The sequence below is a fragment of the Muntiacus reevesi genome, chromosome 8, assembly GCF_963930625.1.
Source record: "Muntiacus reevesi chromosome 8, mMunRee1.1, whole genome shotgun sequence".
Classification (NCBI taxonomy): Eukaryota; Metazoa; Chordata; class Mammalia; order Artiodactyla; family Cervidae; genus Muntiacus; species Muntiacus reevesi.
In genome coordinates, this window is record NC_089256.1 from 86,094,957 (window position 1) to 86,120,270 (window position 25,314).

Below are 25,314 nucleotides of genomic sequence, written 5' to 3' on the forward strand. Positions count from 1 at the left end.
GGATGGACGCAGAGATAAAAATATGCAGTTAATCATTCATGTTTAACCAAGAGCATTACCTTCTATTTTTGAATATCTTTCATCATCATTAGATAGCCATAGGAAGTGGGAGAATTTAAAACTTCTGTCCCTTATGTTTTCCTTATCTATAGTTTCAAGTCAACAAAAACATTGAACTCTCTGTACTGGCTTTACTTTGATCTGTTTTTCACATTCTCCTTTTGGATCCAAGGCCCCAAACAGTGGAGTCACACTGTCTTGGTAGAGCTCTTACGGAGCTAGTAAGGAAGGAAAACTGGCAGCAAAAAGCATGGGATCTATTTTAAGCTGGTTTTAAATGATAATGTCCTGTTCTCTAACATATTATGTTTCTTTTCTGGCTTCTTGTTTTTTTTAAACTGTTCCAATTTTTGATGTCTGTGTCTTTTCCCTGTAAAGAATTTCAGGAGCCCTCTTTTTTACATTTACATTTCCCATATAGTTTTACTTCCTGTTTTTTCTCTTCTTATTGACCTGAACCTTTTGTTGCCTCACCTTCTTGACCCTCATTTCTGTGGCAGCACTCCACTCACCCTGCTCCATGGAGGAATATCCATTTTGCCCTTTTGAGGCTATGGCTTTCCTCCTATCCTTGAGAACTTTCTTCACACAATTAAAAACAAAATCCTACCTATTTTATGGCCTCCTGAATGAGAGTGGGGTTTTCCTCTCCGTAATTAGCTTTCTTATTAGACCATTAATTTACCTTCTTTCTAATGGGAATTTGTTCTCCACTTAAATGATGCTTTTTTTCCTCCAGAACCTGAGAAATTTCAAGTGTGTGGAATGCATAGTCACAAAAAGTAGTGCTTTTTACTTTACATGCTAACAACCTCAGTTCTTTCTGGCTCATAATTCATATCACTTGTATTAATTCATTTCCAATTTAATAAGAATGTTCTGGACTTTAGCATTCTTAAACAGAGAAGCAGTTTTAATTATTTACTCTTACAGTTCAGTTGTAATTGTCTAACTTCTAATGGGAAGTCTGCCTTCAGCCATGTCCCAAGATAACTTTACTTTTGCTACAATCCCTTTCTATTTCCCAGTAATGCTCTATGATCATTTATATATCAACTCAGTATCTTGTATCTTTCCAAAGTCTGCATGTAAACAAATTTCATCTCCGAGTGGCTTCCTGTTACAACCAAAAGCAGGAAGAATTCCAAATGTAGCTGCTTTTGTGTGAAAAAGATATTCATTCTTCACTTGTAGTCTAGCTTCTCTTGCCAAAGTTACCTTCAGAGGCCCTGAGTTGGCAACCTATAAACTGGCCCCCACTTATCCCTGCCCCAGGCTATTCACAGACTTCTGCAACCCCTTTGAGTTGAATGTGGCCTGGAATTGTTGTTTCATCTCTACTGAATAGAATGCAGCAAAAGCAGTGGGATGCCACTTCTGAGATTAAGTTAGAGAGACTGTGGCTTCTATCTTGGGCACCGTCTCTTGCACTCTCTCTTCCTTCCTTGCTTGTTTTGAGAGAGACTAGCTACCATGTTGCCAGGCTCTTCTATGGAAAAGTTCATGTTGGAAGGAAGTGAGGGGGTCTTCTCTTCCCCTTCTTCAGCCAACATTGAACTGAGGCTCTCAGCCCAACAACCATGAGGAAGTAAATCCTGTTGACAACTACATAAATGAGCTTGGAAGTCAACCGACCCCCAGTTGATCCTTTTAATGAGACTGCAGCAGCTGACACCCTAACACCAACCTCCTGAGAGGTACTGAGCAAGAGGCATCCAGCTAAGCTGCACATTCAGATCTCTGACACTCAAAAAAAAATATTCGCTGTTTGAAGCCACTGATTTTGATGACAGTTTGTTATATAACAATACATAACTAATGCAAGTCCTATGGCCAGATTGTTAACTTTTAGTCTGTGTTTTTTACATGGGAAGTTTCTTTTTAGATCATTCTTGCCTCTGGATGTCACTTTAACTGTTCAACATAATATTTTCTCTAAATTCCTCTCTGAAAGCAGGGAACGGCAGTTGGCAGTCATGTTCATAATTGCATATTGATGACTAGCACAGTGCCTGGCACTTGAATACAGGCACTGGCCTATTATATACTTCCTGGATTTGACCCTTTATAGTCTTGTTCTAGTTTATAAATTCCTAGAATAAATAAATGTCCTAGTTTATAAATAACTCATCACTTTCCAATATGCCATTTCTTTGGGAGATTTGAGAGTTAGAAAACCTGCTGGTCTAGTTACTTTGGCCTTTCTCTCCTTTAACCTGCTGTCCGTCCTCTAGAACTTCAACACTGCTGTCTTAGTTGAAGTATCACACCTCTCCTGCTCTAGCAGAGCTGGGTCCATGTGTGTGCTGGCTCTTCCCACTCCTGCCTGGCCTGGAGGAGCAGCCCCTTTTCCAAGGGAGCTTGTGGTGCTGTGTTCCAACAGGAGACATTCAATCACACAACACCCTAGCCATCTGGTGGAGTAAGCATTAGTGTGTTTATTATTATTCTAAAAGTAAGAGAGAGAGAGGGTGTGTGTGTGTTAAAGTTCAGGTATCCTAAAAGAGGAAATATAGAGATGCATGGAGATGAAATTTAGAGATCCAAATCATAGAAATTCAAATTTGAATCTTGGCTCCACCATGCTGGGTCATCTTAGAAATTATTCAAACATCCTGAGTCAGTTTCTCACCTGTAACATGGAAGTAATTTCTACTTTAATAGGATTTTTAGGTATTATTCTTGATCCAATATGCTGTTCATTCCACATTTTAACTTAAAATTTCTTTGCAATAGGTTCACTATGTCATAATTATAATGATGGTATACACTTTGAATTTTGGTTGACAATTTACAAATAGCAAGAAAACATGGTATATTTGTTAATAAATCAATATTACTACTAGGACTTTCCTTTTATTCATCTTTAAGACACCAATAAAACCAAAAAATTTATCACTAACATTCAGAATCTTCCTCTATTTGCCTTTATCTGCTATACTGTCATAAATAGGATCAAATATTCTAATATGACAATATTCTAATTCTTGGCTATTGGAAAATTGCCCCACTGTTTTAATAAATTTGGGTTACTAAAACAAAATACCAGATGCTGAACAGTTCAAACAACAAATATTATTTCTCAAAGTTTTGGAGACTGCCAAGTTCAAGAACAAAATGCCAACAGATTTGGTGTCTGGTAAGGACCCTGATTCAAAATGGCCATCTTCTTACTGTGTCCTTACATGGTGAAAGGGGCGAGGAAGCTTTCTTTCATAAGCGCACTAATTCCATTCAGGAGATTAGCTCATCTCTCAAGACATAATCACCTCTGACAGACCCATCTCCACACATCATACTAGTGATTATATTTAACATATGAATTTGGGAAGACATTCAGTCCATAGCATCCACCATTTCTAAAATGGTCAGCAGTTCAGAAATAAGATTTTCTTAGGAAAAAAAAGTTCAAATCAAAATAACTCTGTTGTTGTTTAGTCGCTAAATCGTATCCAACTCTTTGCAACCCCATGGACTGTGTCCTGCCAGGCTCCTCTGCCCATTTCGTTCTCCAGGGGATCTTCCTGACCTAGGGATTGGACCTGCGTCTCCTGCATTGCAGGTGGATTCTTTACCACCAAGCCACCAGGGATAAGTATGTTGTTGTTCAGTCGCGCAGTTGAGTCTGACTCTTTGCGACTCCATGGACTGCAGCATGCCAGGCCTCCCTGTCCCTCACAATCTCCCAAAGCTTGCTGATGCCATGGACATGAACTTGTCTACTCCCAGTTTAAATAAAATACTGCTGAAATAATCATGCGTACACAGGAAAGAAGACCAATACATGTAGATTATCTTACAACTTTAGAATGACAGAACAATAAAACCCTAAAGAACAACTGTATTTAAAATATACAGTCTAAAATATTAAACAGCAAGTACTCTAAAGGTTTCTTTGGCAAAAATGTAGTGTTTCAACAAATAAGACATAAATATATAAAGATTTCTAATCTTAGAGGTTTTAAATGGTCATTTGCAACACAGTAGAACTTGCCAAGGAAACCTCAGAGATTACATAGATAAATGTATTATTTATTTTACAGAAAAGGAAGCCAGGTCCAGAGAGGTTCAATGCCTGCCTGGTTAAGGACAGAGCCAGGATATGACCCCAGGTCTCTGACTAATAGTCCAGAACTTTCTGCATGACACCAAGGTACATTTCATGTCTTTGTCTGTTTGTTTGTTTGTTGAAAGACCAGCACTCTTTCACCAACTGCGTTGGTGCCATCACCTGCTTCCTACCTCCTTCTGGGACTGGTTGAATTGCTCCATCAGTTCTGTTTGTGCCAGCATTACTCTTTCCAGTTCATCTGACTTCTTTTTCATTTCCTTCCTCAGGTCCTCTGAAACTGAACCATTACCGTCGATTTCCTCCTTCAAACGTGATTCAAATTCTACAACCAAATTTTTAAGGTTTTCAATTTCTTTCTCCTTTAACGCAGATTCTTCAGCATATTGAACATGGGATTCACGGAGCTTTTCTTCAAGAGCAGCGAGTTTCAGTCTGAGATCTTTAGTAGCACCTTCGATTAAGTCAGATATCTGTAAGATAAGCCTTGCGTTAGTTTGTAGGTGATAGTCTCTAGGTAGCCACAGAATTCTCTTGGTTTTAAGAGGTTTATTCTAAATAATTGGTGTTTTCGGCTGATCTGATGAAAACAAATCTTATGATATATATAGGCCTTCATGATTTTAAAAGTTAAGACTAAGATTTTATTTTTATCACCCAAAATGGAATTGCATTAATCACTTGAACATACTTTGAATTACCTAAATCTTTGTAACTGAACTGAACTACCAAGGACAGCTCAAGTCTTGATCAAGTGCCTGTCTGGACTCATTTTAGGGTGACTTTGAAATATCTGATGTTTGGGGATGCATGTAGGAGAGCATCATAGCTACAGTCAGTCAGTTCAGTCGCTCAGTTGTGTCTGACTCTTTGCGACCCCATGAACCGCAGCACGCCAGGCCTCCCTGTCCATCACCAAATCCTGGAGTCCACCCAAACCCATGTCCATTGTGTTGGTGATGCCATCCAACCATCTCATCCTCTGTCATCCCCTTCTCCTCCCGCCTTCAATCTTTCCCAGCATCAGGATCTTTTCAAATGAGTCAGCTCTCCACATCAGCTGGCCAAAGTACTGGAGTTTCAGCTTCAACATCAATCCTCCCAATGAATATTCAGGACTGATTTCCTTTAGGATAGACTGGTTGGATCTTCTTGCAGTCCAAGGGGCTCTCAAGAGTTTTCTCCAACACCACAGTTCAAAAGCATCAATTCTTCGGTGCTACAGTCTACTCAAATCATACTAGTAAGGTTTCCTTTGATGTATTTTTTTTTCATCCTTGTATATGATGATTGAAGGTACCCTAGATACCACACCTTCTATAGTATCCCTGCCCAATAGAACCTTCTTCAGTGACAGAATACATGAGCAAATTTGGAAAACTCAGCAGTGGCCATAGGACTGGAAAATGTCAGTTTTCATTCCAGTCTCAAAGAAGGGCAATGCCAAAGAATGTTCAAACCACCATACAATTGCACCCTCGTTTCACATGCTAGTAAGGTTATGCTCAAAATCCTTCAAGGTAGCTGTCAGCAGTATGTGAACTGAGAACTTCCAGATGTACAAGCTGGATTTAGAAAAGGCAGAGGAAGTAGAGATCAAATTGCCAACATTTGTTGGATCATAGAAAAAGAAAGGAAACCCCAGAAAAGTATCTACTTCTGCTTCATTGACTATGCTAAAGCCTTTGACTATGTGGATCACAACAAACTGTGGAAAATTCTTAAAAGAGATAGGAATACCAGACCACCTTACCTGCCTCCTGAGAAACCTGTATGTGGGGTCAATAAACAACATATAGAACCAGATATGGAACAATGGACTGGTTCAAAATAGGGAAAGGAGTACCTCAAGGTTGTATATTGTCACCCTGCTTATTTAACTTATATACAGAGTACATCATGTGAAAGGTGGCCAGATGAAATACAAGCTGGAATCAAGACTGCTGGAGAAATATCAACAACCCCAGATATGCAGATGATACCACTCCAGTGGCAGAAAGTGAAGAGGAACTGAAGTGTTTCTTGATGAAGGTGAAAGAGGAGAGGGAAAAGCTGACTTGAAACTCAATATTAAAAAAACTAAGATCATGGCATCTGGTCCCATCCCTTCACAGTAAATAGCTGGGGTGAATATGGAAACAATGACAGATTTTATTTTCTTGGGCTCCGAAAATCACTGCAGATGGTGACTGCAGCCATGAAATTAAAAGATGCTTGCTCCTTGGAAGAAAAGCTATGACCAACCTAGGCAGCATATTAAAAAGCAGAGACATCACTTTGCTGACAAAGGTCCATGTAGTCAAAGCTATGGTTTTTCCAGTAGTCATGTACAGATGTGAGAGCTGTACCATAAAGAAGGCTGAGCACTGAAGAACCTATGCTTTCAAATTGTGGTGTTAGAGAAGACTCTTGAGAGCCCCTTGGACAGCAAGGAGATGAAACCAGTCAATCCTAAAGGAAATCAACCCTGAATATTCATTGGTGGACTGATGTTGAAGCTGAAGCTCCAATACTTTGGCTACTTGATGAGAAGAACTGACTCATTGGAAAAGACCCGGATGCTGGGAAAGACTGAAGGCAAAAGGAGAAGGGGGCGGCAGAGAATGAGATGATTAGATAGAGTCACCAACTCAATGGACATGAATTTGAATAGACTCCAGGAAACAGTGAAGGACTGGGAAGCCTGGTGTGCTGCAGTCCATGGGGTTGCAAGGGTCAGACACAACTTAGTGACTGAACAACAAGAAGAAATACTCTGCACTGTCTTATGTGGTAGCCACTACCCGTATGTGACTGTTGGTAGTGGTGTGCTGGTAAATACTTCCCTGGTAGCTCAGTTGGTAAAGAATCAGCCTGCAACGCAGGAGACCCTGGTTTGATTCCTGGGTCAGGAAGATCCGCTGATGGGGATAGGCTACCCACTGCAGTACTCTTGGGCGTCCCTTGTGGCTCAGCTGGTAAAGAATCCACCTGCAATGCGGGAGACCTGGGTTCGATCCCTGGGTTGAGAAGATCCCTTGGAGAAGGGAAAGGCTACCCACTTCAGTATTCTGGCCTGGAGAATTCCATGGACTATAAAGTCCATGGGGGTCGCAATGAGTCAGACACAACTGCACTGGTTAATATTTAACAATGGATTCACACACACATACACACAGAAGTCAAATTTGTATTCAATTTCCATGGTGTAAACACTCTCACCATGACCAATTCCAAGCTATGAAGCTGAAATCACTGATCACTGAACTGAAAAGAAATGTTAATAGTAGGCTCTCACTTGCTAGTATGGGCTGTTGCACCCTTGAAATGTGGTGAACATGAGTGAGGAACTCAATTTTCAATTTTATTTAATTTTAATTAATTGAAACTTAAGTAGACACATAAGTTACTATATTAGAAATTCAGGTCTAGAGGATACCAGAATACTTTGAATATACACTGCTTCTGAAGGTGGTACCTCCAGACAAAGAGAGGAAAGAACAACTTGAGAAACTTCTCAGTGTCACAGCATCTTTAGAAGGGAAAAGATTGCTTATTTTTCTCCTTAAAAAAAGCAAAACAAATAACACAAAACAGACCAGGAAGAGCAAAGCTGCTTCTGACAAAACATATCATTATTTATGCTACGGATATTGTCATATTATAAATATTAGTACAACGAGAAATCAGGCCATGAAGAATTTGGAAAGCATTTACAGACTAAAGTTCCAAGGATTTTGTGAATAACTACTTAAGAATTATGTACCCAAAATTCATTTCAAATGTTAAATTTACATTAACAATAACTTTTACAAGAAACCTATTCACCACAGTTTTTATAAATTAATATTACATTTTCTTCAATTAACCCGGGAAAGAAGAGGGTCACTTCTGGGTCTGAGCAGTACTTTCCTTCATCCAGAGGAGAGCTGCCACTGAACAGAGCAGGTTATCTTGGGAAGTGGAGGCTCACAGAGCCATAAACATGCTTTGATTTTGTAATAAGGGAGTCAACAGTAAAAGAAAAAAAAAATCAAGAGAATTCACTCACAAAATCTGGACTTAGGACTTCTCCTGAAAGACTGCAGCCCTGGCAGGTTGGGGCCTGCCTTTCAGCATTCCCCTGCTGATGGTCCTGGGCCACCTGGGAGAGTAACAGCAGTCACGGGTGAGGGCAAAGGGGAGTGGGGGCAGGAGCCGGGAAGTAAGGGCATGTCCAGGAGGACTGTCCAGAGGAGGAGGAGGGGGCCTTAGGTGAGCCGAGGCTGCAAGCTCCCAGGGCATGCTCCACTGTCCCATTGTCCCAAACAGGACTGCACTTATAAACACAAATTCAGAGATTAAATTATTATTAAGAATTTCAAGACAGCATTTGCAGGGCATTAAACCTGCAAGGTTTGTATGGGGACCTGTGACACCACATTCATGTGGCTGGCCCTGCCTGTTCACAGTGAGCTACTGAAAAAACTGTACCATATCCCCTGTACAACTAAGTGGAGGCCATAAGTCTCATTCAATGCTAATTTACATAAGCTGTTAATGAGTTTATTCAAAATATAACTTTACCACTAGGCCTTGGTTAATATACTCACACAAAAGACACACACTCTACTTTCAGGTCTTATGAAAACAAGGGAACCTTGTCAAAACCTTGTATTTTGTTTAGTGTACATTGTTTAAGAAATTATGGAAGTCTGATATTTAAAAAATATTTCCCCTTCATTCAAAACTAGAATTGAAAATATTTGCAACTAAAGGGGATAGACTTTAGTTGTTGGTAAAATTTTAATTATGTAAAACACATCATTATCTTTTGCTGGACATTTGAGGTATTAGAATATCTAACCATGTTAATTATTAGTTACATAATTTATGCTGTTTTAAAAATACATTTATTTAGTAGGAAAAATTCCATACCTAGCTGGATTATATTCTTATATAATTTATTTCAGTCATTCATTATGGAGAATAGCCAAATCATTCTATCTAAAAATAAGCTGTGATGACCATGAGGCAATCCACAGGAGTGAGAAATGCAGTGTTGTCCTCAGGAGGAAATAACCAACATCTACAGTTTCAAATCCATTAAATGATGATGAAAACCATAATGACAGACCTGCATTTGTAGTTCTTCTTGTTCCTTCTTATACTTTTGGATTATTTCTTGGTGTTTTTCCTTTTCAATATCAAGTTCCAGTTTAGCTTCTTCCTTAAAGAGAAGAGCTTGCTCCTGAAATTCAACCAAATGTTGGGCTCTTTCCTTCGCGAGTTCAGCTTCAATCTAGAAAACAGCATTTAACACACATATTATCATAAGTAAATTTAACGCCCTATTATCATAAGTAAATTAAGCTTATTTTCAGACTCATTTTTTCTCCCAGTTTTGTTGATATAATTGATATACAGTACTATATAAGTTTAAGGTGTACACTATAAAGATTTCACTTACATATATCCTGAAGTTATTATCACAAAAGTTTACAGAACATCCATCATCTCATATAGATATAAAATTAAAGAAATAGAACTTTTCCTTGTGATGAGAACTTTTAGGGTCTAATCATTTAAAAATTCTAATTCTAACATGAATTTTTAAATTCTAATGTTAAAAAAAAATCTGACTCAGAACTTGGACCAGAGAAGCTGACCTTGGGTCAAATATCTCCAGATCTTCTAAAACTTTTAAGACCAGTAAAATGAGTAGAGAAGTTAGGACAAGATATTATAAGTTTTCAGAAATACTAAAAGCTTAGTCTTCTGTACATTTATAGTGTGAACTCTATCCTTTGCCAGCAACCCTATAAGGAAAAAAAAAGAAGAAAAGATTTTGAGGCTCTCACACTAAGTTCTGTTGAAAACTCAGAGTGGATACAAGGTATACATACTGATTTTTTAAAAACGGGCCTTTCTTGAGGAGACCACAGACAGTTTTGGAGTCATAGATTATCATTTTAGTGAGATTGAGGCCAGAAGGGTGACTGAAAGAAAACATAGTGATGCCTGTATCCCGATTTTGACTCAGAACCACAGTGCTGGAAGGGACCTTAAAAATCCCCTAGTTCATTTTCTCAAGCTTCCATGAATTGTGGAAGGATAAACAAAGGCTTTGGACTCCGAGTTTAAATCCTGGCTCTAAATCCTGGCTCTGCCACTCTAGCTGTGTGATCTTAAATTGTGACTGTAACCTCTCCTGGTGGAGTTATAACTGATTCCCTTGGGGGCTGTTATGAGGATTAAATGAGACGAAACATCTGTGTAAAGCTCTTGCAGGAGCAGGAATTCAATAGTCAGTGGAGATTACTTCTACACCCTGACTTCAGTCTCTACCATGGAATCTGCACCAAATGATTATCTGCTCTATGCCTTGACACCACCAGAAACCATAACTCACTCCTTCCCCAGCAGGCACTTCCATTTTCAGACAGGGCTAAGCATTAGGAAGCTTTTCCTTTAGTAGAGCCAACATCTCTCTCGCTGTGGTTTTTAGTCATTGGTTTTGGCTCTGCCTACTTGAGCAAGAGAGAACAAATCCATGAGTACTGGAGTCATTCACGCCTGGGAGTTTATCTAGCGGATTAGAGAAGTGATCCCAGTGACAGGTTGGCTCTAGGTTTACATTGTGCCATTATAAATTATTTAGATTATAAATTCTAAGACCAAGTAAATGCAGATAACTTGGGAGAAAAACTGTCAAACCTGACTTACTGTGACTGTGATTCTCAAGCCAGTAAGAGGAGAGAGGTCAACTTGAATTTCTCAAGGGAACACTAAAGCTGGGAAACAGAAAGTTTGCTAAGGAACTTTGCAGGAAGCCCTTTAAATGACATAAAATGCAGATAGAAGACCAGCCTCAGTATGAGGTCAGTGGGGCCTATTTCCCTGGTCATTTGCCTCAAGGCAAAGCACTTATGCTTATGCTCACTGCACAGGAGTTGTTTTGGCTCTTTCCTAGATTGTTTGGAGGAAAGAATACCGATAGTCATTTAGGCACGTGACAGAATTGTTCAGATAGGTTGCTATCAGATTGTGAAAAGCAAGGAAAGCCTCAGGGCACTTAGAGAAAAAAGCAGATGTTCTTCTAAATTTCACCTACTTTTGTTCTTGCCTCCTGGTAGCCATAGAGATACATCATAGGTGCTCAAACAAACTGTACCCGAGATCTTGAGACAGCCCCCTCCCACCTGCCCTTCCTCAATGCTCCCAGTCTCAGGATGTGCACACCACCCATGGAGTTATTCAAGTCAGTAACTGGAGCAACTGCCTTTCACACTTCTCTCTCCTTTACCCTCCGCACCTAATCCACCATCAAGCCCTGCTCATTTTGCCTCCAAAAGATACATTGAATCTATTGCTTTCTCTGCACTTCTTACTATCACCACCCCAGCTGTGGTCACCACCACCTCATGACTGGCCTCCTTGTTTCTGCTCTTGCCTCTCTCCAGCCCCTGATACACAGCAGAGTGTTCTTCACAAACTATACATTGAATTCTTTTATTCCCTCCTGATGGCTTTTCACTGCATTATAAAATCCAAACTCCCATACATTATCTTCTACTAGACCACCACCAGCCCCTATGACACCTTTGCAAGAATCAACCAAGCACACCTTCCTTAGATAAATACAGCCTTGGGCAGGGTACAGGACGTGGTGAGCAGAGCGCAGGCCTGGTTTCGGCTCCCTTCTCTCCCCTGGCCTGTGCTGTTATTCATGGCACAAGCAGGATGCCATGTACGGCAGCCCTGGACGTCTCCAACCTGACTTTCAAACTGTGTTTCCCACTTGATTACCGTGCTCTAGCCATGCTGGAATAGATAAGTTAAGAACACATGAAAGGAGGAAATCAAATACAAAACATTCAGAAAACTTCGAGTTAATAGTCCACAAGAAACCTTGACACTATTTTAAGAGAGTAAATAAACATTTTTTGAGAAGCTAAAAAAAAAATTTGTGCTGAGGTACTAAAATGTCAAGTGTTCAAAAATTTGCTTGTGTAGTTAATTGGTAGAGCCAAATAGTTATTTCAGGATAGAAAGACATCTTTCAAAATAAGGATTCAAATTAAGAGAAGAAGAACATGCACAAACGAGGTGGGACAGGACGAATTGTAAATTAGGTGACAGAAGGACTTGAGAAGAACTTTTAAAAACAGAAGTTCTTTAAATTATGAGGAAAAGGTCATTTAGCAAATCAGCAGAGTCCCTTAAAGATGAAACAAAGGATGCATTCAGGGAAGGAAAGGGGTTGGCTGACTGGTTGAGTGAGTAGAATGTTCTGTTCTACCTGATCCAGAAGAAAAGGCTCTTTGCCCCTGAACTGTTCCTTGGAATAAACTAGTATAGGTAAGGAGAGAGGGAAAAAGGAAGGAACAGACAGAGGGTGGAAAAGAAAAAGCACTACAGATAGAAAGGAGAAGAGTGATGTACTGATTTGATTTTTAATTTGGACAACCTGAGAAAGAGAAGCAAACTCTTTCAAAAGGATGAACTTTAGGTGGAACCTCTAAGTGTTTAAGGAAGCTGCAATGGCGAGTCAAAAGCCATCTGAATGTGTTGACTCTGTAGCAGAGAGAGATGACACTACCGGTTCCTTCCTGACCTGAAGAGTCTGAACAAAACGATGAGCCCGCCAACAATGATTTGCTTAAGCTGGTATATTGTCACTGAGAAGATGAATTCATACAAAATTGTCATGTTTATATTTTCTACATGTTAATAACAGCTGTTTGTTTACAATATCTTAGATGGCAGGACTTATGTTTATGAAAAATAAATAAATTAGGTGATGGTGCATACATAAAATATGAACTGCTTTATATAGTAGTAATTCTGATAATCTGAGGAAATTCTAATTTAAAAAAAAAAGCATGAATAAAAATATGAGCTCAAGAGTTAGAGTAAAATCAATACTTGTCTGTGTACACATTCCAGATTTTAGTTCATCTGTATCTTCCTCTAGCTCAACTGTCTCATTCCTGAAGGCCTTCTGAAGACTTCAAAGCATTCTGAGTATATTGTTTTTTAAAATCCTTTTTGTATTTGTGTTGAAATGCATAATTAGTGTTTTATAATATTTGTTTCTAATACTAATGTGCAAAATGCTGTCTTTTCACTGTTTTCCAGGTGAGATCTTTCTGGCTGATTCTGATATCATTTTCTGTTTGTAGGGAAAGATCAAATTAGCCAAGATGGTAGTGGTCAGGCTCTCTCACCATGTCCTTTCACTCTTCCCCCATGCTTTGTAAATAATGATTATATAACAGTTGAACTCACTTATAGCACTGCGCATGCACGTCACAAGGTACTCACTTGGACACTGGCTACCTTTGGTCTGTAAGCATATATAAGCTCCACCTGAAAAAGCCCTTGCAGTTATGTTTTCGCTGCGTTATGGCGGTGAGGCTGTGTTATGGCTGTGACGGCTGGGTCCACCACAAGAGGAGAGAATACAGCATATCTGCTGCAACCGCTGCTGTGTCAGTCAGGGGAAAATAAATGTGTTTGCAATTCCTACGACTTCTTGAGTTTTCTTCCAGCTTCCCTGCTTGTGCCTTGCCTAGCATGGGGTCAATGAACATTGCACACAGTGAGATACAGTGAGACGCTGTTCATGGAGGCAGACACCGTGTTACAACATAATCACTTATTACTTGATGATCCCTTAAAACCAAGCAAATTTCAGGTGTCATGTAGAAATCAGACCTCTTGTTTATATCTGATGTACATTTATCATTAAACAAAATATTAATATACCTTCTGAAATGATTATGAGTGAGTGAAAATTGCTCAGTCATGTTGGACTCTTTGCAACCCCATGGACTGTAGCCTGCCAGGCTCCTCTGTCCATGGAATTTTCCAGGCAAGAATACTGGAGCGCTTTGCCATTCCCTTCTCCAGGGGATCTTCCTGACCCAGGGATTGAACCCAGGTTTCTGGCATTGCAGACAGATTCTTTACTATCTGAGCCACCGGGGAAGCCCAAAAATGATTATACTATTTTCTAAAAGTTAGAAACAAATTGTAATTGAAAACTAGTATTTCAGATTATTTCTAAATTAACCACTGAATAACTATGTTATGAAAGTAGATGACTATTCAAACACTAGACTTTGTAATTAAAAATGCAAATGCTAAGGAATCAGACTAAGTATTGCAGTCCTGTCAAAAACTGAGGAAACTCATACGGGCTAGGTTGTATGGTATAGGGCTCTTTTCCCTACTAGCTCATTTAATTCTTACAACAATTCTGAAAGAACTTATAGTAATTATTGTCCCCACAGTATAGAGTAAGAAATAGGCTCAGAGAAGGTTAGCACCTTCACCAGGATCTTAGAGCTACGCGAGGTGGGGCAGGCTGTGCGCTCAGATGTCTCTGGTGGACTCCATGGCTCGTGTGGTGAGTTTTCCCACACACCTTGTTCCCCCACACATCTGCGTGGCACAGTGGTTAAGGGAACAGAGTTGGTACTTATTTAGTTTCAAAATATTGGGGGATTTTGTTTCCAGATAACTTTCTGTTAATGAATTTCTAATTTAATTCCACTGTGGTTAGAGAAAACACTTTGTATGGCTTGAATTCTTGGTTGTTGTTGCTGTTGTTCAGTCGTTCAGCTATGTCTGACTCTGCGACCCCATACTCTGCAGCATGCCAGGCTTCCCTGTCCTTCACTGTCCCTCGGAGTTTGTTCAAAGTCATGTCCGGTGAATTCTTTTAAATTTGTTAAGACATTTACTCCCAGTATATGATCTACTTTAATAAATGTCCCATGCACACGTGAGGAGAATGCATATTCTGCTGTTAAATGAAGAATTCTATAAGTACCAATTAAGTTGTATTTGTTAATATTTCTTAAGGATAAGCTATTTTACTATTTTCCATAGTATATATATCTTTAATGGTTTTTCTGGGTATTTTTCCTATCAATTATTGAGAGAGAGCTATTGACATCTCTGATTCTAAGGATTTGTCTATTTCTCCTTGCGTTCTATCACTTTTTGCTTAATTTTTAAAGTTCTGTTTCTAGGTGAAAAAACGTTTAGGGTTAAATGTCTTCTTGGTGAACCAACCCCTTTATCATTGTTAAATGACTTTCTTTATCTTCAGTAATATTCTAAATACTCTAATTTCTTTCTGTGAACTCTATTTTAAATATAATGTAGCAACTCTAGCTTCTTTTTCAATCCATTACTTTTAGCCTCTTTGTTAAAATATTTCTTTATGTAAAAATACATTTCTTATAGGCAACATATAGTAGAATCTTGCATTTTTATCCAACACGACAATCTCTGTCTTTTAATGGGGATATTTAGATAAAGGCTTGGCAAACTATCGCCCACAGACTAAACTTCAGCCATGCCCATTCATTTGCATATCATCTGTGGCTGCTTTTTAGCTACAGGGGCAGAGTGGAGTGATTGCAACAGAGACTGTATGGTCTAGAAACCAAAAATATTTACTAATTGGACCTTTATAGAAAAAGTTTGCTGATCTCTGGTTTAGACCATTTATATTTAATTTGATTATTGATATGACTAGTTTTAAATCTGTCTTGCTATGTGCTTTCTACTTGACCCATCTCATTGTTTTTCCCTCTTTTTCTGTCTTTTGTATTATTTTTAAATTCAATGTCTAATCCTTTGCTAGTTTATTAGCTGTAACTCTTTGTTCTTCTATTTTTGTAGTTGGTTTAGAGTTTACAGAATATATTTTTAACTTTATGCAGTCTATCTTCTAGTGAAATATCACTTTATATATTGTATAAGAACCTAAATATTCTCACTACCAAAACAACAAAGATAATTGTGTGAGATAATTCTTAACAAAGATATTCTTTGTTAAGGTAATTCTTAACAAAGAATGTGTTAACTAATCTTATTGTGGTAATTACTTTGCTATATATATGTGTGTATGTGTGTGTAAGACAGAGATCATCATGTTGTACATCATGAACTTACACAGTGTCACATGTCAGTTATATCTCTATAAAGCTGCGGGGAAAAGGGGGCTGTGGTGTTTAGCTAGGGGATATAACTGGAATGAAAGGATCCCTTCCTCCTTTCCTTAGATCTTCTGCCATTGTTCCCTCCTCACCAATCCCAATCAAGAGTTAGAGGGTCCAGGAACTATTACTCTCATCCATTCAATTCAGGCTTTGGGGATAGAAAGCAGGGTTTCAAGGGTGCAGAGTGGCCCTAGGGGGGCAAAATGAAAGGAATCTGACTCAACCCATGCGGCAGGTGGAGAAATTCTCAGAGAGAAGGGTAATCCGCCAGGAAGATACCCCAGAAGGGTACTTCCCAGCTCATTGAAGTTTGCTCACCTGTTGCCCTATCTCTTGGCCCATCTCTTATCTGGGAACTTCAGGGGATATTTGTTATTTTCCTTTTTTTGTAGGGATTCATTCTTCTCCTACTTTCAGTCAATATGATTGAGTGGGATTCTGTTCTGCAAGAATGATCATGTGACCCAGGCCTGAGTGAACCAATATACCCAGTCTTGCCAGCTGTCATGGTTGGTCCAAGACTGAGCGCATGGTTGAGTTAGAATCTGACAGCCACAGTCAGTTTCTTGCTAAGAATGTAGAAGAGTGATGGGAAGCATTGCTGCTCTCTTATTGCCATCAGGGGAGACAACCCTGAGTCTGAAAAAGAAGCCAATCTGGCAGAAAACCAGCTTGAGAGCCCTGAATCCAGCTCTGCCAGAAGGTAGCGCACCACTGAACCCTGCAGTTAAGACAGCCAATAAATTACATTTTCACTTAAAACAAAGAGTCTTACAACAGCACACTTCATCTCTCCCTTCCCAGCTATTGTGGTGGTGTTGTCATATATTTTGCTTCTACATGTTATAGATGTCATATTAGATTATTAATTTTTAAAAATAGTCAATTATAAAGAAATTGAAATGATAAAAATATCATACTTATTCACATTGCTACCATTTCTGGTGTTCTGCATTCTTTTGTATAGATCCCTATTTCCATCTGGTATAATTTTTCTTCTGAATAGAGGACTTTTAACATTTCTTATAGTGTGGGTGTACTGGTGATACATTTTTTTCAGCTTTTTCATTCTGAAAGACCTTTCTTTTACCCTCATGTTTTGAAAAATGTTTTCACTTTGTATAGAATTTCTAAGTTAGCAGCTCCCACTGCCACCTCCTCACCTCTGCCCAACCCTTCTTTCAGTACGTTCAGTCCCACTATCTTCTTGCTTACATTGTTTATGATTTTTAAAAAATCTGCTCTCATCCTTATCTTTGTTCCTCTATACGTCTTTTATTCTCTAGTTGCTTTTAAGATTTTTTAATCAACATTTTTGAGCAACTGGATTATAATGTCTCTTGGTGTGCTTGAGCTTTATTGAGCTCCTTGAATCTGTGGGTTTTATAGTTCTCATTAAGGTTAAAGTTTTTAGCCATTATTGCTTCAAGTATTTCTTCTGTCCTCTCTTTCCTGTCCCATGGGGAGTCTGATTATACCTATATTAGGCCGCCTGAATTTGTCTCACAGCTCACTGATGCTCTGTTTGTTCTGAATCTCTTTTATCTCGTTGCATAGCTTCTATTGCTGTGTCTTCAGGTTCACTAAACTTTTCTTCTGGAATGTTTAATTTTCCATTAATCCCATCCAGTGTATTTTTCATTTCAGATATTATAATTTTCATCTCTATAAATTCAGTTTAGATCGTTTTTATATCTTCTACACCTCTTTTTAACATGGTCAATTTTTCCTCTAAAGAATACAGTTATTATAACTGTTTTAATGTCCTTGTCTGATAATTCTAACATCTGTGCCTTTCTGAGTCAATTTTTATTTGTTGATTTTTCTTCTCACTATTATTTCTATTCTCCTATTCCCATGCATGGCAATTTTTTGATTGGATACCCTGTGAATTTTAGTTTGTTAAATGCTAGATATTTTGTATTCTCATAAATAATCTTGAATTCTTTTCTGGGAGCAGTTAAGTTGCTTGGAATCGGCCTGATATTTTTTAAGGTCTCCCTTTTAAAATTTGTTAGGCAGACCAGCTCAGCATTTAGTCTAGGGCTAATTATTCCCTACAATTCATGCAAGACCCTTCTGAGAACTTTACCCAGTCCCCTGTGAATTGTTGGCTTTCCAGTCTGGCTGGTGAGAACAGACATTATTATTGACCTCATGTAAGTATTTGGTACTCTTATCTCTAATCCTTTCAGAGCCATCTCCCTGGCTCTAGGTAGTTTCCCCATATATATGCATGGGTCACATATACTTAATGGGGATTCTTTGCAGATATCCAACATTCTTTCTCTGGGCAGCTCTCTCCTGAGAACACTCAACTGTGAATTCTAGCTACATAGATCTCCCTGGACTCTTAGCAAGGTCTCCTCAACTCAGAATCTGCCAAACTCCACCTGGATTCCCACTCCACCATAGCCGTAAATCCATTTCAAGGTACTAAGTTAGAGTAATGGTAGGGGTTGCCTCGTCTGTCTCCTGTCTCTAGGAATCACTGTCCTTCTCTGCCGGGGTCTTGAAACCATTGTTTTCTATTTTTTTCCAGTGCTTTAGTTGTTTCAGAAAGGAGGGTGAATCTGGTTCCTATTAGTCCACCTGAGTCAAATACAGACATGTTGGACCTTGTGTTTAGCTCTCAGTTTTTGAAGGTGGAGGGGTTGTATCAGTTCTCAATTCCTGGCTATATGAACTTGACAAATTATCTGACTTCTCCGAGTCTTATTTTTTTCTATGTGCAAATGGGAATAATAATGTTAGAGTGATTAAGATTACATTGATGGAAAGCATTCAGCACAAGGCTTGACATATAGTAAACATGTTAATAATGGAGACTATTTTTATTATCTAGATTAAGGGTTTAAATCAGATGATCTTTGCAGGCTATTCTGATCTAAAATTTTATGATTTTATTAATTCAATTTCGGAAATTATTAATACATAGCACAATTTAAAGAATTAAAGTGTATCCTTAATATTCATTTTAGCCATATATTTATTATACATAAAGGAAAATTAATACTTTTTAAAACAACAACTTTATTCCTGTAAAATTTTATAACTTGTTTCTTATAAATTTGGTTAACAGTACACTGAAATACATTAGGAATTACTAGGTCATTTGTCTCTTCTATTTTAAAGAAGAATTTGAGATTTCCTTTGCCTCCCCCTTTAATGCTGAAATTGATTATTTCTTGAAGTAAATTTTTTCTCCCATTCACTTATGGAGGAAGTAAGGTTTTGTTTATTTTAATTATTGGTTTCTACAAGCTCTATGTATTGTTTAAAATGAGGTCAATAGTATAATTGAAAATGTCCCATAATGTGATGTTTTAGTAATAATCTAAGAAAATATTTGATTGGAATTTGTTTAGGCACTACAAAGTGATAGGCAGTAAGTGACTATCACTTATTGTAAGCAGTTTGGCTGTAGGAAAATTTTTAATTACAACATTTTAACTGAAAAGTACCAACACTGTATTTCGAACCAATTTAAAATGTTCAGCCTGCACATTAACTTGCTTTCTTGACATCAAAGCAATACTTGAAATAAACAAAAATCCATGACAATTAGTAAATACTCAGTTATTTTAAAATGTGCCATCCCTGTTGCATAGCAACTATTGATTCTATTATGTGCTTTTTACATACTCTAAAATAATTAAGCACAGGAATAAATTGCTATCTACTTGTTTTTGAATGTTAAAAGCATTTAAGTTATGAAGTTTATTCTAATATGTGTATTATATATTTGTAAAGGGAACATTTCATTCCTACGCAAAGGCACAGTGACCCAAGAAAGAGATGACAATGTCATATTACTGATTCTTCTTTCTCATGAGAAGACTTTCAGGGAACTTTTTATTCATAGTCTTGATAACTAACACCGCCAAGGGTAATTATCATTCATTGACTTTACTGGCCTGGATCCTGATTTACTGCTAAACTAAATGATAAAATTTATTAACAAAAAGTCATGTCCTCTCAAAAAACGAAATATCCATTTATATTATAGAAAATTATATGAGCCAAATACATCTATGATGTAATTAATTTATTAGAAAGATATCCATGATCTTAATAAGAACTGTATATAGATTTATTTTCATCAACAAATTAACTTAGCATAAAGCAAGAGCACACACTTCTGTGGTCAGATGCTAGCACTAACTTGGTCTGCGTGCTGTTAGCACTTGAGGCGCAGGGGGCGCTGAGCATCAGTTCTAGAGTGGATCCTAAGTGCTGAGACTTCTCCACTGGACTAACATCTGAAGGGTGTTGGTGATGTGTGATCATGGAGACGAGGAACTTCTGCATAAGCAAAGGCAGGAAAGTTCACTCACTCAGTCGAAGAGGAACTAAGGAGTTTGAGGGAAAGATCTGTGAATCTCTACGAACATTACTTCCATCAGTGAAATTTCTTTCTTTCTTTTTTTAATGTCTATCTATTTATTTACTTGGCTGTGTGGAGTGTCAGTTGTGGCCTGCAAACTCTTAGTTCCAGCATGTGGGATCTAGTTCCCTAACCAGAGATCGACCCCGGGCCCCTGCATTGGGAGTGTGAAATCCTAGTCATCAGACTACTGGGGAAGTCTCTATCAGTGAAATTTCTGACTCACAAGATGGGACCAAAAAGAAAAGGATGAGATGTTTATAATATGTCTTTACACATATAGTCAGGGCTTTCCAGGTAGCTCAATGGTAAAGAATCTGCCTGCCAATGCAGGAGACACAGGTTCGATCCTTGGGTCGGGAAGATCCCCTGGAGGAGGAAATGACAACCCACTCCAGTATTATTGCCTGGAGAATCCCATGGACAGAGGAGTCTGGCGGGTTACAGTCCATGGGGCTGCAGAGAGTCAGGCATGACTCAGTGACTGAGCATGCACACATACATATAGTCAAACTACTCTTCAAAGAGTTGTAATTTCTAGTCCCTTAAAGAGTACGAATGAAAGACTGTCTAATGACCTTCATCACATGACAAAACAGAGGCCGTAAAAAAAATCTCTCATTGCTTTAATTTGAATTTTTTTTATTTTTATTAACACGCAGGCAGATCATCTTTTCACAGTTATGAACAAGGATTGGTAAGGATATAGGAAGTGAATGAGAATAGATTAGCCAAATGAGGCTAACACTGAGGCTAGTACACTGAGGCTAAAAAATATATTTAAAGAATTAAAGGGGTATGGTTTTTAGAGAATGAGGAGAAGAAAAGCCTATGCCACAAAATAAAGTAAGAAAGAGATATATAGTCCATATTCTCAAATTTTCATTGTTGCCCATATGGAACTACTGTCATAGTGATCATTTTTGTTGTAGCCCGAATGTGCTACAACACATTCCCAAACAACAAGGGAAGGGAGGTTGATTTATAGAGGGCCAGACTGGATGTGACCAACTGTGTGAAGGCTAGAAATGAAAGTGACAAATTTAGAATTGACCTGAGCCAGCAACAACACCTAGAGGATTTCATTTGTGGATGGCAGAGTGGGGGATTCCAGGTGGAGATGTTAGTTTGAAAGTGGTCACTGCTTGTTGCTTAGGGTTACAAGTTACAAGGTCTAGTCACCGAGGAGAAGAATCTAATGATAACCAGTCTGTTGGGACTTCAGTCAAGTTATCTGAATTTCAGAAGCCAGCTCTAGCTCTGATGTATATGTGAGACATAATCAGAAAACCGAGACAGAAGGCTACAGCTAGAATTAGGTACTGGTAGGGGAAGAGACACAGCTGGTTGCAGAGGTTTCAGCACAGTATGCATGATAAAGCCAAGGGGATCAATCAAAAAATATCAGTAGTTTATAACAGGGAGATGATGTCTAGCCTTAGTGACTAGAGCTGTGTAAGGCCTGAGAAAGCAGAGGCTAATAATTTTTAAAGTATAATTTGTATTCTTTAAAGTTATGAAAGAAATATATACTCAGCTGCTGAAAATTTGAAAATATAGAAAACTCTGAAGACAAAAATCAAAGAAAAAGTTTTTCATACTCTAAAAGCAAACATTTTCTTTGTAAATAGTGAGCTTAATACTTATTTTACTGCCAAAAGTTCATAACTGAATAATTTTAAGTCACTTTTCATCCTCTTTTATTATCTTTTTAAAGGCAGAGAAACTGTAAGAATCAATTAATATTCCCCTGTTTTTAAGGATATGGTCAAATACAGAATCTGTCATTTTATGGGGAAAAAACAGACAATAGTTAAAAGTAAAAATTATGCTTTTACAAGAGAATGAAAAGCTATCTTAAACTTACAAGGTTTCAAATTCTAATTTTACCTTTTAATTTCCTACTTGTCTAATATTTTGGAAAAAAACATATATCAGAAGCATGTTTGGTCTAGGAAGTTCTAGGAATCAAAGGTGTGCATAGAAGCAAATAAACCTATTTGAAATAGTCTGGCAAATGGACAGAATTTTTAAAAAGCAAATAAGACACATACTGCTGAAAGTCACATTTTCGTTACCTTCTCCCTCCAGTTATCATCATTCAGCAGCTTCTGTCTAAGGGTTTCCTGCAGCTGCTCGATACTTTTCTGATGTGAAATCAGCATCAACTCCCTGAAAACCATAAACACGACAAATGAGTCGAGACACACCCATAACACTCTTCCTAAATTACAATTCCTGGCTCTAGAGATTATTTCACAACTCAATCTGTTTATTCTTCCCCTTAGAAAAAAACATATGATATTTCATACCATTTTAACTGTTAACAGCAATTTTAAAACACTGGCAACAAGGTCAGGGTTTATTTTTGCTTAATAAGTATTATTATTATTTTTATATGAAACAGCAACAACATATGTAGATTCACAAATAGAACAAAATACTATATATTGTGGTTCCAAAGTTTCTGACTAAATTTTGACACTAGACAATAGATAATATTTTGTTTCTTTAAAAAAGGAAAATATGCTGGAATATGCCACAAAATCAGCACATTTTTGGTTTCTGCTAGATTTCTTTTCTTTTCATTTATTTCAAGTGCTAATAGGAACAAACTGAATTAAGTAAAGGGTAATGTCTGAGATGTAGCATAGTATAAAACATCATAGAAAATAGGAGAGAAAACACAAAGAACACTTTAATCTTTTAATCCAGGTAATTGGATCTTAAAGCTAAGTTTGTGACCCTCTGAGTGGAAGCAAGTGTGAGAGATTTATGAGAACATTCACAGGAGCACTGAAATTAAGCCTTTAAATATTATACTTCAGTTCAGTCGCTCAGTAGTGTCTGACTCTTTGCGACCCCATGGACTGCAGCACACCAGGCTTCCCTGCCTGTCACCAGCTCCTGGAGCTTGCTCAAACTCATGTCCATTGAGTCAGTGATGCCATCCAACCATATCATCCTCTGTTGTCCCCTTCTCCTCCTGCCTTCAATCTTTCCCAGCATCAGGGTCTTTTCTAATGATCCAGTTCTTCACATCAGATGGCTAAAGTATTGGAGTTTCAGCTTCAACATCAGTCCTTCCAATGAATATTCAGGACTGATTTTCTTTAGGATGGACTGGTTGGATCTCCTTGCAGTCCAAGGGACTCTCAAGAGTCTTCTCCAACACCGCAGTTGAAAAGCATAAATTCTTTGCCACTCAGTTTTCTTTATAGTCCAACTCTCAAATCCATACATGATTGATAAACCATAGCTTTGACTAGATGGACCTTTGTTGGCAAAGTAACGTCCCTGCTTTTTAATATGCTGTCTCGGTTGGTCATAGCTTTTGGTCATAGCTTTTCTTCCAAGGAGAAAGCATACTTTTAATTTCATGGCTGCAGTCACCATCTGCAGTGATTTTGGAGCCCCAAAAAATAGTCTCTCACTGTTTCCATTGTTTCCACATCTATTTGTCGTGAAGTGATAGGACCAGATGCCATGATCTTAGTTTTTTGTAGTTTTTTGAATGTTGAATTTTAAGCCAGTTTTTTCACTTTTCGCTTTCACTTTCATCAAGGGGCTCTTTAGTTCTTCTTTGCTTTCTGCCATAAGGGTGGTGTCATCTGCATATCTTAGGTTATTGATATTTATCCTGGCAATTTTGATTCCAGCTTGTGCTTCATCCAGTCCAGCATTTCGCATGATGTACTCTGCATATAAGTTCAATAAGTAGGGTCACAATATACAGCCTTGACATATTCCTTTCCCGATTTCAAACCAGTCTGTTGTTCCATGTCCAGTTCTAACTGCTGCTTCTTGACCTGCATACAGATTTCTCCAGAGGCAAGTCAGGTGGTCTGGTATTCCCATCTCTTTAAGAATTTTCCATAGTTTTTTGTGATCCACGCAGTCAAAGGCTTTGGCATAGTCAATAAAGCAAAATTAGATGTTTTTGTGGAACTCGCTTGTTTTTTTAATGACCCAACCTGCCTGTGGCTCAGTTGGTAAAGAATCCGCCTGCAATGCAGGAGACCTGTGTTCAATTCCTGGGTTGGGAAGATCCCCTGGAGAAGGGAAAGGCTATTCAGTCCAGTATTTAGTATTATACCACAAGTTGTGGCAAAAGCATGCCTTTTGGTCAAGGAGCCCCCACCCCCTTCTATAATCACCATAACCCTTCTTATTTTCTATGTAAGTAAGTGATTCTTCTCCATTGCTTATTCCTCTTTCTAATCCCTTTGTTTTTCATCATCATCCTCTTTCTCAGATTTGGGACTTTCAATTATAACTTTCTGTTAAACATCTCCACTCTGATGAACCATCAACACTAAAGATTCCACATGTCAAAAAAGAAATTAATCATCATCTCCCACAATGTTGCCTTTCCTTTGGACTTCTGAAAGCTTCAACAATCAAAATCTTTAGCATGAAATCCCTGAGTCATCGCTGACTCTTCCTTCTTCTTGTTCTACTGCATCCATTGAGTGTGTGTGTGTGTGTGTGTGTGTGTGTGTGTGTGTTAACTGCTCAGTCACATCTGACTCTTTGCAACCCCATGGACTATAGCCCACCAGGCTAACCCTGTCCATGGGATTCTCCAGGCAAGAACACTGGAGTGGGTAGCCATTTCCTTCTCCAGGGACCTTCCTGACCCAGGAACTGAACCCCAGTCTCCTGCACTGCAGGCAGACTCTTTACCACATGAGCCACCAGGGAAGCCCTTCCATTCAGTAACAAGTTCTATGTATTCTGCTCCTTGGTGCACCTCAGACTATTTCCTCCCTTCCTTTATGTCTACCAAGAGTTAAGGTTATTGACTTCATTTCCCACCT

General features: G+C 38.4%; 1 protein-coding gene across 1 annotated transcript in view; it reads right to left on the reverse strand.

Moving 5' to 3' along the window:
* Positions 1 to 25,314, reverse strand: part of LEKR1 (leucine, glutamate and lysine rich 1) — a 180,524-nt gene that overhangs the window by 11,580 nt on the left and 143,630 nt on the right. Inside the window, exons 8-10 of the mRNA XM_065942127.1 lie at positions 22,573 to 22,666; positions 9,225 to 9,389; positions 4,303 to 4,602 (exon numbers count right to left, since the gene is read on the reverse strand). Of these exons, the coding sequence (XP_065798199.1) occupies positions 4,303 to 4,602; positions 9,225 to 9,389; positions 22,573 to 22,666 (559 nt within the window). The remainder of the gene's footprint in view (positions 1 to 4,302; positions 4,603 to 9,224; positions 9,390 to 22,572; positions 22,667 to 25,314) is intronic.